The following is a 14,137-nucleotide window of genomic DNA, read 5'->3' as shown; positions in this document are numbered from 1 at the left end:
GTTTGCGTTTGGTTTGTACGAAATTCGTCATGTTTGTATGAAATCCGATCGAGTTTGCATGAAATCCGCACTTGTTTGCACGAATTTCGTCTGATTGGTTTGACTTGTTGTGAAAAAATATGCGTCTAGCGTTGGATGGTTGCCTCCCGCATCCGTGTCCGCGGAGTGGCCCCTTTCCCTGATGCGGGAGGTTTTTTGCAGGTTGCCGTAGAAGATGGCTTAGACCAACGGCCATATCAACTTGATGGCACAGTTTTGAAAATAATACTATATACTACAAAAAGTTCTTATCTGCAAAAAAAAGCAGTAGTGCAGTTTGACAAGAAAAGGGCCGGTTTCTGTTGCTCACACTTACTGCATTTGCATCGCATGCCACCTTGCTTGCTCCACGGAGACAGAGCTCATACATTTCTCCCCTGCACCCTCCCCCCCGATGCTCTGCAGCACCTATATAAAAAGCGATCGAACCCAGCACACCTCTGCATCTCCCCCACACCGCACACACGAGACAAGACAAGAAGCAGAGACCCTACGCACGCACGCACGCACGCAGACGCGAGGATGGCACGCACCGGCGCCACGACCACGACGGCAGCTGCTGCGGCGCTGCTCCTGCTGGCGCTGGTGGCCACCGGCGCCGCCGCGGTCGACGCGGCCGCTGGCGGCCATGAGATGACTGCTGCCGGCGGTCGCCGCGGCGTCCGGGCCCAGCCGGCGGGGCTGACGCAGTGCATGGGCGGGTGCGGGACGAAGGTCGCATCGTGCCTCCTTGACTGCTACAACACGGCCACCGGAGGGACCATGCCCATCTGCTACCTCGGATGCACCAACCACGCCGTCTTCTGCGCCACCGACTGCACCACCCAGGGGCTCTGATTCCCAATCAATCCATCCGGCTAGCGATGAACTATACATGGCCTCGAAATGTATGACATCATATGGAGTATCAACGCATACGCACCGCATGTATAATCCGTTCACCGCGCACATTCCACCCCGGACCCTCTCACGTATGAATAAGATCGGTTGTAAGTACTTCGTTTCAGTCGACCTGTGCGACTAGACACGAGCCTGTATGCTGAAGTGGTGAATATACACAGCTTGCTACTATATATATGCTTACATAATAATGATTCCGTCCCACTCTCTGTTTATGTGGTTCTAACTTCAAATAACCAGATATATGATGGAACAGCGAGAGAATGTAGTACTACCTCGGTTCAAAAATATAACATGTTTTAACATAGTTTTACTAATTGAATGTATATAGACCTGTTTTAATGCATTTGTTAATTCATTTCAGTCCATATAAAAAAATATCCACACCGTCTTATATTTGTGAACGGAGTAGTACTTCTTAAAAAGAACATGTCATCCAAGGGCACATTACGCCACCTTCATGGCATATGTTTGTCACTTCGGTTTTTTTCTTGAGAATGTTCATCACTTTTTCTTTGCCATTAGTATTTGAGCGACCAACTTTCTCTCTTTCCCTCCCTTTTAGACTTCATTGGCGAGTCTATGAATTTGCCTCCCCTTTGTTTGTCGCTCCGGTGGCCTATGGCGGGGAGGAGGATCCCGGTGCCTCCTCTCCGGTTAGTAGTTTAGGTTATGATTTTTAGTCCTCGTAGTTGTGGCGCTCCGGCAGATGGTGTCGCTTCTTCTTCAAATTTGTCTTCCAGACTTCGATCCTCCTCGAGTTTGTCTATTTGGATGTAGTGGACGGAGCTCCGGTGTAGATTCCTGTCGTCTACTTGGGGCGGTGAGGTTAGGGTTTCTTGTCATGTGGCGCGATTTGGTGTCAGCTGCTTCAGGTCTATGCAATGGTTCAACGACGACGAATGCGGCTCCAGGCGCTGGTCCTTAGGGGCACGTGCACGCAGACCGCCGGTGCTGTCATCGAAAAGGTCAAGCCGGCTCCGGTAGGGAAACAATGATAACGGCGCGCCAACGCCTCATTCTAGCGGCAACAGTGGTCTCGGAATCTTGATATAATTTTTATTATGATGCTTTGTACTTCCAATGACTTGATAATAAATCTGATCCTTTCCGCAAAAAAAATAGTATTTGAGCGACTACCTTTTTATTTACATAAATCCGCGTTGAGCATTAAAAAGACATTTGAGCTGACCACGCTAACGGCCCACCGTAAACAAGCCCATGGACTCTTATTTGCTCGTAATGTTCTTGGGGCTATGGTTCCGAGTTCTCAAAAAAGAAAAAAAAACTTCGATTCCGGCGAACACAGTATAGCAGAGGGAGAGAGAGATGGGGAAGAAGGGCAAGGCGGCGGCGAGGGAGCGCCGGGAGGAGCGGCGGCAGGAGGTCACGCTCCTCCGCGCCGTACCATACGAGCCCCACCAGCGGTGGTGGGACGGCCTCGCGCCGGCGCGCGCCGTGGCGGTGGTGACGGGGGCCAGCCGCGGCATCGGCTACGAGATCTCCCGCCAGCTCGCGCTCCACGGCCTCCACGTCGTCCTCGCCTCGCGCGACGCCGCGCGGGGCAGGGACGCCGCGGAGAGGATCCTCCGCGAGGAGGAGGCGGCGAGCGCGGAGTGGCGGCAGCTCGACGTGGCGGACGCCGCGTCCGTCGAGGCCTTCGCCGCCTGGACGGCGCGGACCCACGGCGGCATCCATGTCCTTGTGAGCCTCCACAACTGCCATGCTCTTCCTCTACAGTACTACTATGGAACGCTTCAATTTGGTTTCGACAATTTCATACACGGCTGTGGTTTCAATTTTACTTCATCTCTGTCCAATTGAGTGATGGAGCAGCTGAAAGTAGTGGCGCCTAATTGCCTAAGCTGCATTAAGTTCTGGATATTTATGTTAAAAAGATTCCTACTACCATGCATAGAAGTCTGAATATTTAGCAGAAAATAGCTTGGACATGGGCAGTCTAAAAATGATATTCAGTTTCGTATATGTGAGAATATGATACATAGGTTCTGCACAAAGCAAGGAGGAAACCGATATGCAATGAGTGGTTAGGTGCTGATACTGGCAGATTTTTGTCTGAATATCTCTGGTAACCCAGCTACAGATTAACAATGCAGGTGTAAACTTCAACAGGGGAGCAGATAACTCTGTTGAATTTGCAGAGCAAGTAATTGAGACAAATTATTTTGGTACAAAGCGCGTGATTGAAGCCATGCTACCATTACTGAAACCTTCTCCGTATGGTGGCCGGATAGTGAATGTGAGCTCAAGGCTTGGTAGGGCCAATGGCAGACGCAATGTAAGTTTCACCATTAACTTCTTTTTTTCCCAAGTGATCCATTCTGAATTGTCCTTGACTTGTTTTTTTTTTCTCTTTTTTAACCTATCAGAAAATCGGCGATGCGATCCTAAGAGAGCAACTATTAACTGATGATTGCTTATCTGAGGAATTGATTGATGGGATGGTCATCAAATTCCTTGAACAAGTGAAGCAAAATAGTTGGTCCTCCATTGAGTGGCCTCAGATGTACACGGACTATTCGGTCTCAAAGCTTGCTGTTAATGTGTATACAAGACTCATGGCAAGGAGGTTATCTGACAGGTCTGAAGGCCAAAAGATTTACATCAACTGTTTCTGTCCTGGCTGGGTAAAGACTGCCATGACTGATTGGGAAGGGAACATTTCAGCCGAGGAAGGTGCTGATACTGGAGTGTGGCTTGCTCTGTTACCCCAGGAACAAGCAACAATTGGAAAGTTCTATGCTGAGAGACGCGAGATAAGCTTCTGAGGTGACTAGTCTTGTCCATACTTTTCCTCCAGCTAGGCAGCTACAAGTAGAAATTTTCCATAGTTTTGCCCCCAGCTATAAGTAGAGAAAAGCCATGACCCAAGGTTCGTATGTTCAAATTGCTTTGTGTTACTTGCACCTGTTGACATAGAAGTGATACGTGCTTACTTTTATCTATGTCTTCTTAAAGGGCTTGTGGTTTGCATTTTATTTTGTACGTTAGCTGAAGAGCAGTAGAACTGAGATGTGTTCACATTTCCTCTGATATTTAATGCAGTAACGGATCTGTCTTTCGGAATTGGTGTTCTGATACTACTTAATATACATTTTTTTCGAGGAAAAGAGCACCAGGGCTCCGGTTCCATTGCATAGCAAAGAAACCAAATTGTCTCACATACACCAATTCAGCGCGCGGAGGACAGCCCCACCGCTACCTCAGCAAGGACTAAATAAAACTAGTAGGACATAACAAAAGAAACTGAAACAAACAGAGGTAAACTCGAGTAATGCAGCGACTCTAGCAGCACAGACACAAATCTGAAACTATCAGAGCTCCCACACACATATTACATAACCGCAGCTCCAGGGACACTTGCACAAACTGCATTACTCGGGGAATGAGCATCGTCGCATTGCCCCCAAGACTCAATCAGCCTGGGTCTGGCCACATCAGTAGCGGCGGCTCCCTTGTCTTCTTTTCCAGCTTTTGCGCCATGTTTTGCAGTTGGGATTTCACACAGTCGGAGGACAGCCGCTCCCATAGAGAAAGACTTGCTGCCGTCCTGCACCAAAAAACCTGTAGACCAGGCCAAGGAGTGTGGTTGAAAACCATGTCATTCCTTAAATTCCAGATAGTCCAAAGACCAGCTGCATGAATAATATTAATAGCAGCAAAACTATCACCCCTAGACCAGCATTCAGAGGAGGACAACATACTGATATCCCCTCTAAAACCAGTCAGCTGCATGATAGTTCTCCACAATTCTAAAGAAACTACACACCCAAAAAATAAATGGTGGCAGGATTCTAGCTCAGAGCAGACTTAATATACATTTGACTTTACCTATGTAAACTATGTAGGTGACTGAAGAACAGTTGAACTGAGATGTATTGACATTTGCAGTAACCGAGTCATCTTTCAGAATTACTGTTCTGATACTTAACACTCATTTGATCGTACCTATGCACACAGTTGAACTGAGGAGTGAGAGAGTTGTCTTGTTGTGCGTTGCAGAGGAAAATACACATTAATTAACACGTCAAGCGAGGAGAAAAGACTAGTTTGCAACATTGGCTTAAATGACCATTAGTTTCTACCTTGGTACCTGTAATATTGGTTTGTGGCCTTGTATATAAAAATGGAGGGAGTATATGGCTGGAATGGTGGATCTGCCAGCGGCATGTTAATGAAGAACAATCCAGATGATTGACTGACTCTAGGTGGCCAAAGAGCATCTGAGTCTTCACATTAATAGAAGGCTCATTCTCTAAAATTTTCTCAATAAATGATGTCATACCAAATGCCCCATGGCCGTGAATGAAGTGCCTGGAAACAAGGAAATGTTCACCAGGACCGCCAGCCCAGAACGGCAGCAGGCAGGCATGGCAAGCTGGACTGCCGCACCGAATATATGACTAGATCGGTATCGCACTCTAGCGTGAGGGTGCCGGTCCAAACGTTATGGTCAAGAAAGGAATACTTAGTAACAATCCAAATGTCCAGGTTTATCATGTGTATTCATGTATGACAATAATACATCAAAGAAGAAATATTCAATTGTGATAGGAGCGAGACACAGCATATCGCGATCAAAATGGCCTAAGTAAGCACTGCCCTTTATCCAATACTTGAAATACAAAGCACGGAAAGCATCGCAGGAGAGGTAAGTGGTACATGGAGGAATGCATACCTTTGTCAGACGTATGGCTCAACACATTGCCCGGACGTATAAACAACATATCTATTGTTGCGACAGTAGTGGATCAGTTAAATGTATTGAAATTACATCAAAAGTACAGCATTGCCTTTATATATAACATAATTTGTGCCCAATACATAACATCCCTCCAAGCAATGCCAAAGGGCAACGCAATCAATCATACAAAAAGCAAAGTAGCATTTTTGGCAAAAGTAAACCAACAGGATAAGTCATCACATCATAGACACACAATGTCAGAGTCATTATATAGACAAAGGGAGCCTCGGGAGGGTGGCGGCTCCGTCATCTGCACAAAAAATATATAATTCAGTGGGAGCATAACAAACAACAGCAGGAGCAGTAAGGCACAAAACAACAATAGCAGAAATTGTAGGCCATGAGCAGCAAGGCCGGCCACAAGTAGGACGTGCGCAACGGCCGGCAAGCAGCAGCAGTAGCAACACACGGCACACAGCAAAAATAGCAGCAAGCGCCGGCCACGATCAGGACGCACGCAAGAGCTGTCCACGAGCACGACACACACGGGGCCGCTGACGGCACGGGAGCTGTTGTCTCAAGGAGGATACGCGACCCTCCTGCGTCCCCCCCGCGGGCGGCCAGGAGGGAACCCTAGTCACCGCAGCCGGGGCTCCCCCTCCTCTCCTCCCTCCCTCGCCGCCGCCAGGGGGCGCAGCCGGGCGAAGCGCGGCTGGTGCCGGCGGGGAGATCTCGTCCTCTCGCGCGGGGCCCTGATGCGGGACGGGGCGGCCGGGCTGGGGTGCGGCGCTGGCGGCGGGCGCTGCGGCGTGGCGGGGAGCCGGAGCTGTGCGGCGACGACCTCTTGCTGGCTGCGCGACGGGCGTCGTGGTGGCGGAGCGTGCTGGGCGGCCGGTGGTGGCGGATGGTGCGGGTCAACGCAGCTCCGCCAGATATAGCCGCGTCGCGACGCGGGCTGTGGGCGGCGAGGACTGCAGACGGCGCCGTGGGGTCCGGCGGTGGTCGTCCGTGGCAGCGGGGGCGGTGGTGCGTGCTTGGCGGCGGCGGCCCCGTCCAGCACCATTCTGGTCTGGCGGGCGTGGGGGCGAAGGGCGGCGCGGGGCGGGCTGCGACCGGATGTGGTCGTGGCCATGTCCGTGGGCCACGGCGGCGCACTAGCTGCTGCCGGTGGTGGTGGCAGGTTGATTGCGGCGGCGGCCAGATCCCAGATCTTCCTGGCGTCGGTCCGTCTGTAGGCTGCCTGTATCGGCCTTCGACCCCTCTCCTTGGCGTCCGTTCGCTTCTCTCACCGAAGGGCTGGCCTTCTCCCGGCTGCGGTCCATCATCCGTCTCGCACCCGGTGACGTAGGACCGAGCTGGTCTCGCGCCCGGCAGCAGGAACGGCTCGTCTCGCGCCCGGCAGCAGGACTGCGCTCGTCTCGCGCCCGGCAGCAGGACCGGCCCGTCTCGCGTCCGGCGGCAGGACTGCGCTCGTCTCGCGCCCGGTGTAGCAGGACGGCTCGATGGAGGCTTGTTGTGGCCGGCCTATTGGGTCTCGGCGTTGGGACCGGCCAGGGGTGTGAAAGGCAGATCCTTTCCGCCCGTCTCTGCGGTGGGGCTCGGGGGACTCGGTGTCAAGGTCTTGGATTCCGGGGCGGCGGCCCTGGTGGTGGTGGCGCGGTGCTCTTGGGCAGAGCTCGTGCCTCGGTGCTGCCCGGCTACTACGGCCGTGTGGGCGGCGTGGTAGCCGGGGTGTGGCGTTCGGTGGCGGTGAATGTTGGCCGGGGTGAAAACCTCTCTATCTTCGGACGGACTGGCGACGGCGAAGATCGCTCCCTTCTTGAAGGCGTCGTCGCGGCTATCACTGCCCGTCGTGGTGCTCCAGGGGAAACTCTGATCCTCGGATCGGGCAGTGGCGACGCTCCGGTGCCGTATCCTTCCTGAAGGCACCGCTTTGGAGCCCACGGTTCGTCATATGCGGCTTCCCTTCTTCGGATGAAGCGCCCGGCGGCTCATGTAGTGCTAGGGTGTGTGTTGCTGCGCTCAGCGCCTATGTATCCTGCCTTGGGTGCGTGTGTGTGTTTGTGGTGGGTGAGTGCGGTTGTATCGGGCACTGTGGATCTTTGCTTTATATATAAAGCGGGGCGGAAGCCTTTTTCGGTAAGAGAAAGCAGCACCGCCATGACGCGGTCAGGCGACGAACGAGCACGCAGGTCCAGCAAGACAAAGCAGCAGTGCCATGAAGGGGCGGTGGGGGAAGGTGAGCTGGAGAGAGGACCTACCGGCTACCGGAGATGGTCCCTGCCGTCCACTGGACCTTGACGGATCTGGCGGGAAGGGGAGGGGACGCCCAGGATCCGGTCGTCGCCGCCGGCGTCATCAACGAGTGGTTCAACGGTGGGGCTGTCGCTCGCCTCCTTCTGGCCACCAAGCGATATCCTAAACTGAGTTGCCAAGTGTATATATATGATCCACTATTGCAGTAACAATCACAGCAATCGACAACAACAAAACCAAGAAAAATCTTAGTGATCCCTACAGGCATGAATGATGACCATAAAGGGGAACGGGACTGAGAGATACACACACAGAATGATACACGAGATCCTCACAGTAGGACCACCATGTTCAGCGACCTGCAGCTCCAGCTTGCCACTCAGCCAGCGGATACGACACCGAGCTCTCACTGCATTGGCGTACATAAGTTAAAACCACAGAAACAAAACAATACATACATAGGAATTGACCATAGCAAGACACACGAACTAATTTCACAATGCAAGACTATAAAGGATTCACCAAACATCAGCTTGTTTAGTCATGGAAGGAAGCATCGCATTAATAAACACAGTAGGGGCAAACCTAATTTGAGAAAACATGCATCCATTTAAGCTATCTCTTTTCCAGATTGTATAGGATATTTTAACTGCTAGTAAAGAATCCTGTGAGATAATACAAAGAGGATATGCTATATCAATGGGGGTAGAAAATTAAGTAAACTGTAAAAGTATACCCATAGTCTCATACCATGATTTATGATTTATTAGTGCCGAACCCAATAAATAGTCTAAGCAGATTCCGTTCAATCTCTACACATTAGCACACACATCCTAAAGTAAAATCCAGGAAAAAACACATGAGAGGTATACAATAAATATACATGAGATGTAAACTTTAAAACTATATAGAAAATGAGCATATTGCAGAGAGATAAATGCAGATTTGGAAGCAACATATTCATAGATACGCAGAGTCTAATTGTAGCAGCATATCCTTGTGAGACGGATACACCTTCTGAACTTCTCTCTAGCCTACACATGTAGTCTAATGGTAGCAGCAGAGTATAATAAATGTAATGCACATTCTGAACTTCTCTATAGCCTGCACATGTAGTCTAATTGTAGCAGCAGAGTCTAATAAATGTAATTAGCATATAATGAGCTATATGTACTGCTCTGATTCACAACCAATAGCAACATCATGGTCCAGTATGCTTGTCACTAAGAGATAAAGTGGACAGAAAGAAAGGGGATTCATGTACTTCTACAACTATGGTGCTTTGGCTCTAAATGGAGTTTGATTCCAAATTCCCATGATCTAACTTGGAGCAAGATCTTGACACCAATAGTAGACAACTAATTTTCAGAGGAGGTGACATTACCTTGTGAAGCACTGGCACTACTCTCACTCAAGCAATAGTAGCATAGGGCCCTGAGCAAAAGGAAAAAAGAAACACAAAGATTTAGCAACAGGAGAACAAAGAAAGTACGCCGTACTATATATAGCTAGGTACGACAATGTCCAAAATCAAATTAAAATCTAACAATCAGATCCACTTGTTCGTTTTTGGGCCCAACGGATCAGTTCAACTCTTTGTTTTGTACTGGAGTCTACGTGGTCCATCAGCAGTGTACAATAGTTGGTACTCATTATCTATGCCCATAAGAACTTCCCCCACAAAAAACGGATCTTCACATGCAGCAAGCAGCGTACAAACTATATATCCTCATAAGAATCTTCACTTTCACTTGCAATATAATAAATAAATAGTTTGACAACATATACAGAGAACTTTCCTGCTACGTGACAATTTTTCAAAGCGGAATATCCAGACTGAAACAATTTCATCATCCATCTATGTGCCATCTATCTATTCGAGGCAGGTTTTAGCATCACACAACATTCCATCGCTAAGAATGGAACTAAAAAGTTGAAGTGAAATTTTGAGCACCACAAACAAAATCACCCAAATTTCCTGACCAAAACAACTGTATCATTTATAGGCCATGTATTTTCCAGGCAGATTTTAGTATAGCACAACATACTGTGGCTAAGATATGGACTGAAATAAACATACTTTTCAGTGGAACCTTAAACAACCAAAAGCCCTTTTATACAGAGCTAGCTTCAGTTGCAATAGCAATAAACAGTTTTACAGGCACATACAGTACAGACCACAGAGTCTGCTTCCCCAGCAAAATACCCTGTCCTGAAACAACTTCTATCTATCTACCAGCAAAATACCCAGCACATACAAAGAAGAGAAGGAGGAGGTGTTTGTCACCAGATGATCCTTTTCGTTGGAGACAGAGATGAGGAATTGTGCTTGTTGCCGGCGCGGTTTTTCCCGCTGCAGCCACCATCACCGCTCCAACCTGGACATGGACGCACGCATGACAGCAGGCCAAGTCAAGAAAAGGAAGCATCTCCAAAAGAAAAACGATGCAGGGAAAGGAGGAGGGGGCTCACCTCGGCTTGTTGCCAGTCTCCGGCGTCCGCTCGCTCCTCCTGCAACGCACAACACGTTGGACAGGGATGGAGGCTGCACAATTTCTCCTTCATCTTCTCTTGCTGGGTAGAGGAGTCAGGCGAGCTGGTAGCGATAGTGGAGTAGTTACAGTATCAGCAAATTTGGGAAACTTCTCATTATTCGGTAAATCATCCTGTTTTCAACTATATATCAAAACTACTATACTGTCAAGACTTGTGAGCATCAGTAAGCCCATCAAAATGAATAATGTCTCGGATGTCTAACCTTATAGTTTTCCTCTCCAATGTTTCTGGATTTTTTAACTGGGAACACCTCTGTAACACGAGTGTTGACATATTTGGGTATTTTTTTGGTTGTTCCATATTCCGAAGCCCATTGCTTGGCCTAAACCCACAAGATAGGTGTCAACTTTTTGATCAAGCACAATAGGAACATCAATATATAAATACAGCAGATTTACCTGTCAAATGGCGCAGAAGCAAATAACTGATCATCAGCAATCTTTTCAGATGTGCGTCTCTTATCATGTTCTCCCTGCAGAAACTAATCGTTGGAATAAATTTCAATGCTTAGAACAGGGGCTAAAGTAGAGCGATATTTATGACATTCATGTATAATGTGGAGACATAACACGACGGAGAAACATGCTACAACAGGACATGCCTATGGTTCTCAAATGTCACCAACACTTCAATAAATGAACTAAATAAAGACTTATTTCCTCCAGACCTTCTTCCTTACCTCAAAGTAGTGCTCCTTGATCTCCATCTCTGCATCCAACCCAATAAACTCACACAGCTGCCTGTGAGTGTTTTTCTGCTCTAAATACAGGACCAACCTCAAGCACGCGGCCAAAGCCACCACAGATGCTCATCTTCTTGTATAATTGGGGAGATTGTGCTAAACAAGCAGGCTGGCCATTATACTCCAGATTGAATACAGATGCACCACCTTCCACCTGGACCACCAATCAACTTTGGACTGTGCTGGATCCCGATAAAATTCTCCGAAGAACAAAGATTCCCTGAATTTCTGCATGTGTATCCAGCAATCATTCCATGCATGAACCAAAAGAAGAAAATAAGAATTACATGCTACAGAAATACATAACAAAATCAATCTGCATGATATGCAACATGAATGTCACGAGCATAAGCATAATTTTGATGAAGAATATCTCATGCTGCATGTTAAATATAGGTTTGTGCAAGGTGCCTTTTGCAGCTTGGTAGATGGAAATACTAAGATGAAAGAATAAACAGTGATCGGACCTGCTTTTATTTAATAATAATAACAATATACATGGTGCTAGCCGTAACAGAGGATGTCATTTGTTACAGGAGTGTGCCTTACTGCATGAATGGTGACAATCGGTCAGTGCAAACAAGGATAAATAGTACTCACGTTCTCAACATGGCATTGGATGCAGAAGATTGCTTGATTTGCAGGTGTCCGCAGATCGATAGCTCGATAGTTCAAGCATGTGTCCTGGAGAACAAGTACCAACTTCTCCCTAGCCTGTAACAATGGCAAGAATAAGAACCATAGAACAAAAACTGAGCCCTTCCTGCAAAGCGAAAGGAGGCAAATGAAATAATTTGAAACGGAGATACTTTTTCAGCCTTGTCGAATTCTGCTTCGCTTCGAAGGTCTACTGCATCAATAGGGCGATCCCCATACTTCCGATCAACCTCAGGTATATCTGTCGGGACCCAGGGTTCATCAGCTCCCCATTATGCAAATAAAAAAAGAACAATAAGCTCACTCACAAAGGGAACAATTATTATTGATTATAACTCACTCTGGAAAAACAATGAGTGATTAATTTGTCCTAAACAGGAACCATTCATTATCATGAGCCAGTGCTGAACAACACATAGCAATACTGAGCTTTCTACTGGGAAAGATTAAGCACATTCCACATCAACTGAGCACAAAGCAATGCATGAATTGCACTGATTATCAGGGGAAAAGGTGGAGTAAAACGGGTGGCTCACCAGTGCACGAGAAGATCCACATACCACCAAGCAAAATAACTGAAGAGGGGGGCCCTGGATCGATCTACATCGACAACCCGAGTCTAAACCACCAACAATGAGCGGAGGGGAGGTTTGCTTCTGCTGCTGGTACATCTAACGAATATATAAACAAAATGTTATCAGATCCCACATAAAGCAAGGAACCAAATAATCAAAAGCATATGCAGCTGAGGAGGAAGAGGTACCTAGCAGTGGGTGAAGCAGGGAGACTATCACCAATTCTGCGGCTCCTTCCCGCCGCCGCCTTGGGCGCTTCTTCTTCCCGGACGTGGTGCTCTTGCGGGAGCGCTTGGAGACCGTGGCCTCCTGGTCGGCCTCGGGTGTGGCCTTGGCAGAGGCCAGCACTTGCGCGAGGAGCCCCGCGACGACGCGATGACCGAGGGCGGCGAGCTGGGCGACGCCATGGGTTGCGTGCGGTTGGCTAGGGTTCCGAGGGAGGAGGCGGCCGCGGTGGGTGGGTGAGGAGCGGCGACAAGGAGCAGCAGCCGCAGCGGTGCTTCTCTGAGGGCAGCGGCGCGAGGGGTAGGGGGCAGCGGCGCGAGGAGAAGGGGGAGGGGGAGGGGGCGGCGGCGCGACGAGAAGGGGTAGGGCAGTGGCTTCAACGCGAGAGAAGGGGAGGGGGCGGCGGCTTCAACGCGAGAGAGATGCGAGAGAGAGACCCTTCCCTAGCAGCCTGTTTGTTTCGGGGAATTAGTATTAGGGAATGGGAATTAGGAGGGCATGGGTTTAAATTCCCTTGTTTGATTGGAGGACAGGGGAATTGATGATGGAGGGGGAAAGGGAGTTGTTAGTCAAACTCCCACTTATCTCTTCCCATGGGGCCGTGGTAATTGGAGGAGGGAATGGAAAATGAGAAAGAAAAAAGCAATCGACATGTTCGTTGCTCCCATCGCGCAAGCTGCCGAAACAAGATTCCCACGACTAACTCCCACCCCCAAACCAAACGAGGGATTGGGACTAATAGTCCACTTCCCATGTTTAATCTCTCAGCTAAGTCCCACTTAAAAATTCCCATGCCTTTTTTCTCAAACTACCAAACACGCTGTAGGTGTCTCGCTGATTGGGGAGGCAACAACCAATGGTGAGAAGCCACTTGGCATAGGATTAGGTGAAATCTCACAAATACCCTCGGCGGGGCACGGGAATTTCGGCGGTGGCATGAGATCTTTTACCAGTGGAGCACGCCGACGGGTTGCACGGGACGCGCCCCAGCCCAAGCAAATGACATGCGGGGCCCATCTGCTGGTTACCCCACACGTCAGTGAGACCAGAACGAATCCGCGAAGTGAGAGAGACCGGGAGGGGATGGTAACTATTCATTGGTACAGGCGCGTGGGGTCGATCCGACGGCCAAAATCCTTCACCGCATCGATCTAATGGACAGAAACGCATCAAGCAAACAAATCGAACGGCCAGAATGCTCTGAACTCTGAGGAGGCTCGGGAGTGCCTGTCTCTCTTATTTCTCGATTAGGCTGGATCTCAAGCAGCTCCACTGTTAGATCCTCTCATCATCTTTCATGTGGAGGTGGATTATTACAACCCTATGGATCGGATTAATGTAACGCTGATGCAGACGATCGATATGTTTGGGAACCGGTCAGCCTGCCTTGGGAACTCCAGAGGTATGCTTAGGGCATGGCCAACGGTTAGCTTCAGAGGTGATGCTCCGCAGGCCACCTAGGTTCGGATGCCATCGTGGCAG

General features: G+C 49.1%; 2 protein-coding genes across 27 annotated transcripts; one reads left to right on the top strand and one right to left on the bottom strand.

Annotated features, from left to right (window-relative positions):
* The first annotated feature begins 2,216 nt into the window (after window positions 1–2,216).
* On the top strand, window positions 2,217–4,026 carry LOC109764067 (uncharacterized). Its single transcript, XM_020322908.4, has 3 exons — window positions 2,217–2,643; window positions 3,044–3,238; window positions 3,330–4,026. Exons 1-3 carry the CDS (start codon window positions 2,269–2,271, stop codon window positions 3,726–3,728), a joined length of 969 nt encoding a protein of 322 aa, XP_020178497.1. The 5' UTR covers window positions 2,217–2,268; the 3' UTR covers window positions 3,729–4,026.
* Window positions 4,027–5,730: 1,704 nt separating this feature from the next.
* Window positions 5,731–13,131, bottom strand: LOC109764068 (uncharacterized). 26 transcript variants are annotated; one of them, XM_073511093.1, is made up of 15 exons: window positions 12,619–13,103; window positions 12,392–12,526; window positions 12,008–12,096; window positions 11,799–11,912; window positions 11,136–11,426; window positions 10,855–10,937; window positions 10,659–10,778; window positions 10,373–10,496; window positions 10,188–10,278; window positions 9,285–9,334; window positions 8,651–8,733; window positions 8,486–8,565; window positions 8,211–8,309; window positions 7,906–8,097; window positions 5,731–5,954 (listed from the first exon to the last, which is right to left on the bottom strand). In XM_073511093.1, exons 5-10 carry the CDS (start codon window positions 11,160–11,162, stop codon window positions 9,312–9,314), a joined length of 468 nt encoding a protein of 155 aa, XP_073367194.1. In that variant the 5' UTR covers window positions 11,163–11,426; window positions 11,799–11,912; window positions 12,008–12,096; window positions 12,392–12,526; window positions 12,619–13,103; the 3' UTR covers window positions 5,731–5,954; window positions 7,906–8,097; window positions 8,211–8,309; window positions 8,486–8,565; window positions 8,651–8,733; window positions 9,285–9,311. The 26 variants fall into 26 exon arrangements, with proteins under 26 accessions (XP_073367194.1, XP_073367197.1, XP_073367188.1 ...); XM_073511096.1 differs by having other exon boundaries at window positions 7,906–8,067; XM_073511087.1 differs by having other exon boundaries at window positions 7,906–8,309.
* Between the last annotated feature and the right edge of the window lie 1,006 nt (window positions 13,132–14,137).

The sequence above is a fragment of the Aegilops tauschii genome, chromosome 3, assembly GCF_002575655.3.
Source record: "Aegilops tauschii subsp. strangulata cultivar AL8/78 chromosome 3, Aet v6.0, whole genome shotgun sequence".
NCBI lineage: Eukaryota > Viridiplantae > Streptophyta > Magnoliopsida > Poales > Poaceae > Aegilops > Aegilops tauschii.
Note: the sequence above shows the minus strand (reverse complement) of the source record. Positions and strands in the feature narration are given on the sequence as shown.

Bases quoted from the DNA above. Each gene is read 5' to 3' on its own strand.
- LOC109764067 (XM_020322908.4), top strand. From the start codon at position 2,269: ATGGGGAAGAAGGGCAAGGCGGCGGCGAGGGAGCGCCGGGAGGAGCGG. The intron at 2,644-3,043 runs GTGAGCCTCCAC...ACCCAGCTACAG, and splicing joins ACGGCGGCATCCATGTCCTT to ATTAACAATGCAGGTGTAAA. The intron at 3,239-3,329 runs GTAAGTTTCACC...TTAACCTATCAG, and splicing joins GGGCCAATGGCAGACGCAAT to AAAATCGGCGATGCGATCCT.
- LOC109764068 (XM_073511082.1), bottom strand. From the start codon at position 11,162: ATGGAGATCAAGGAGCACTACTTTGAG. The intron at 10,779-10,854 runs GTAAATCTGCTG...TTGTGGGTTTAG, and splicing joins GCTTCTGCGCCATTTGACAG to GCCAAGCAATGGGCTTCGGA. The intron at 10,497-10,658 runs GTTAGACATCCG...TATCGCTACCAG, and splicing joins TTGGAGAGGAAAACTATAAG to CTCGCCTGACTCCTCTACCC.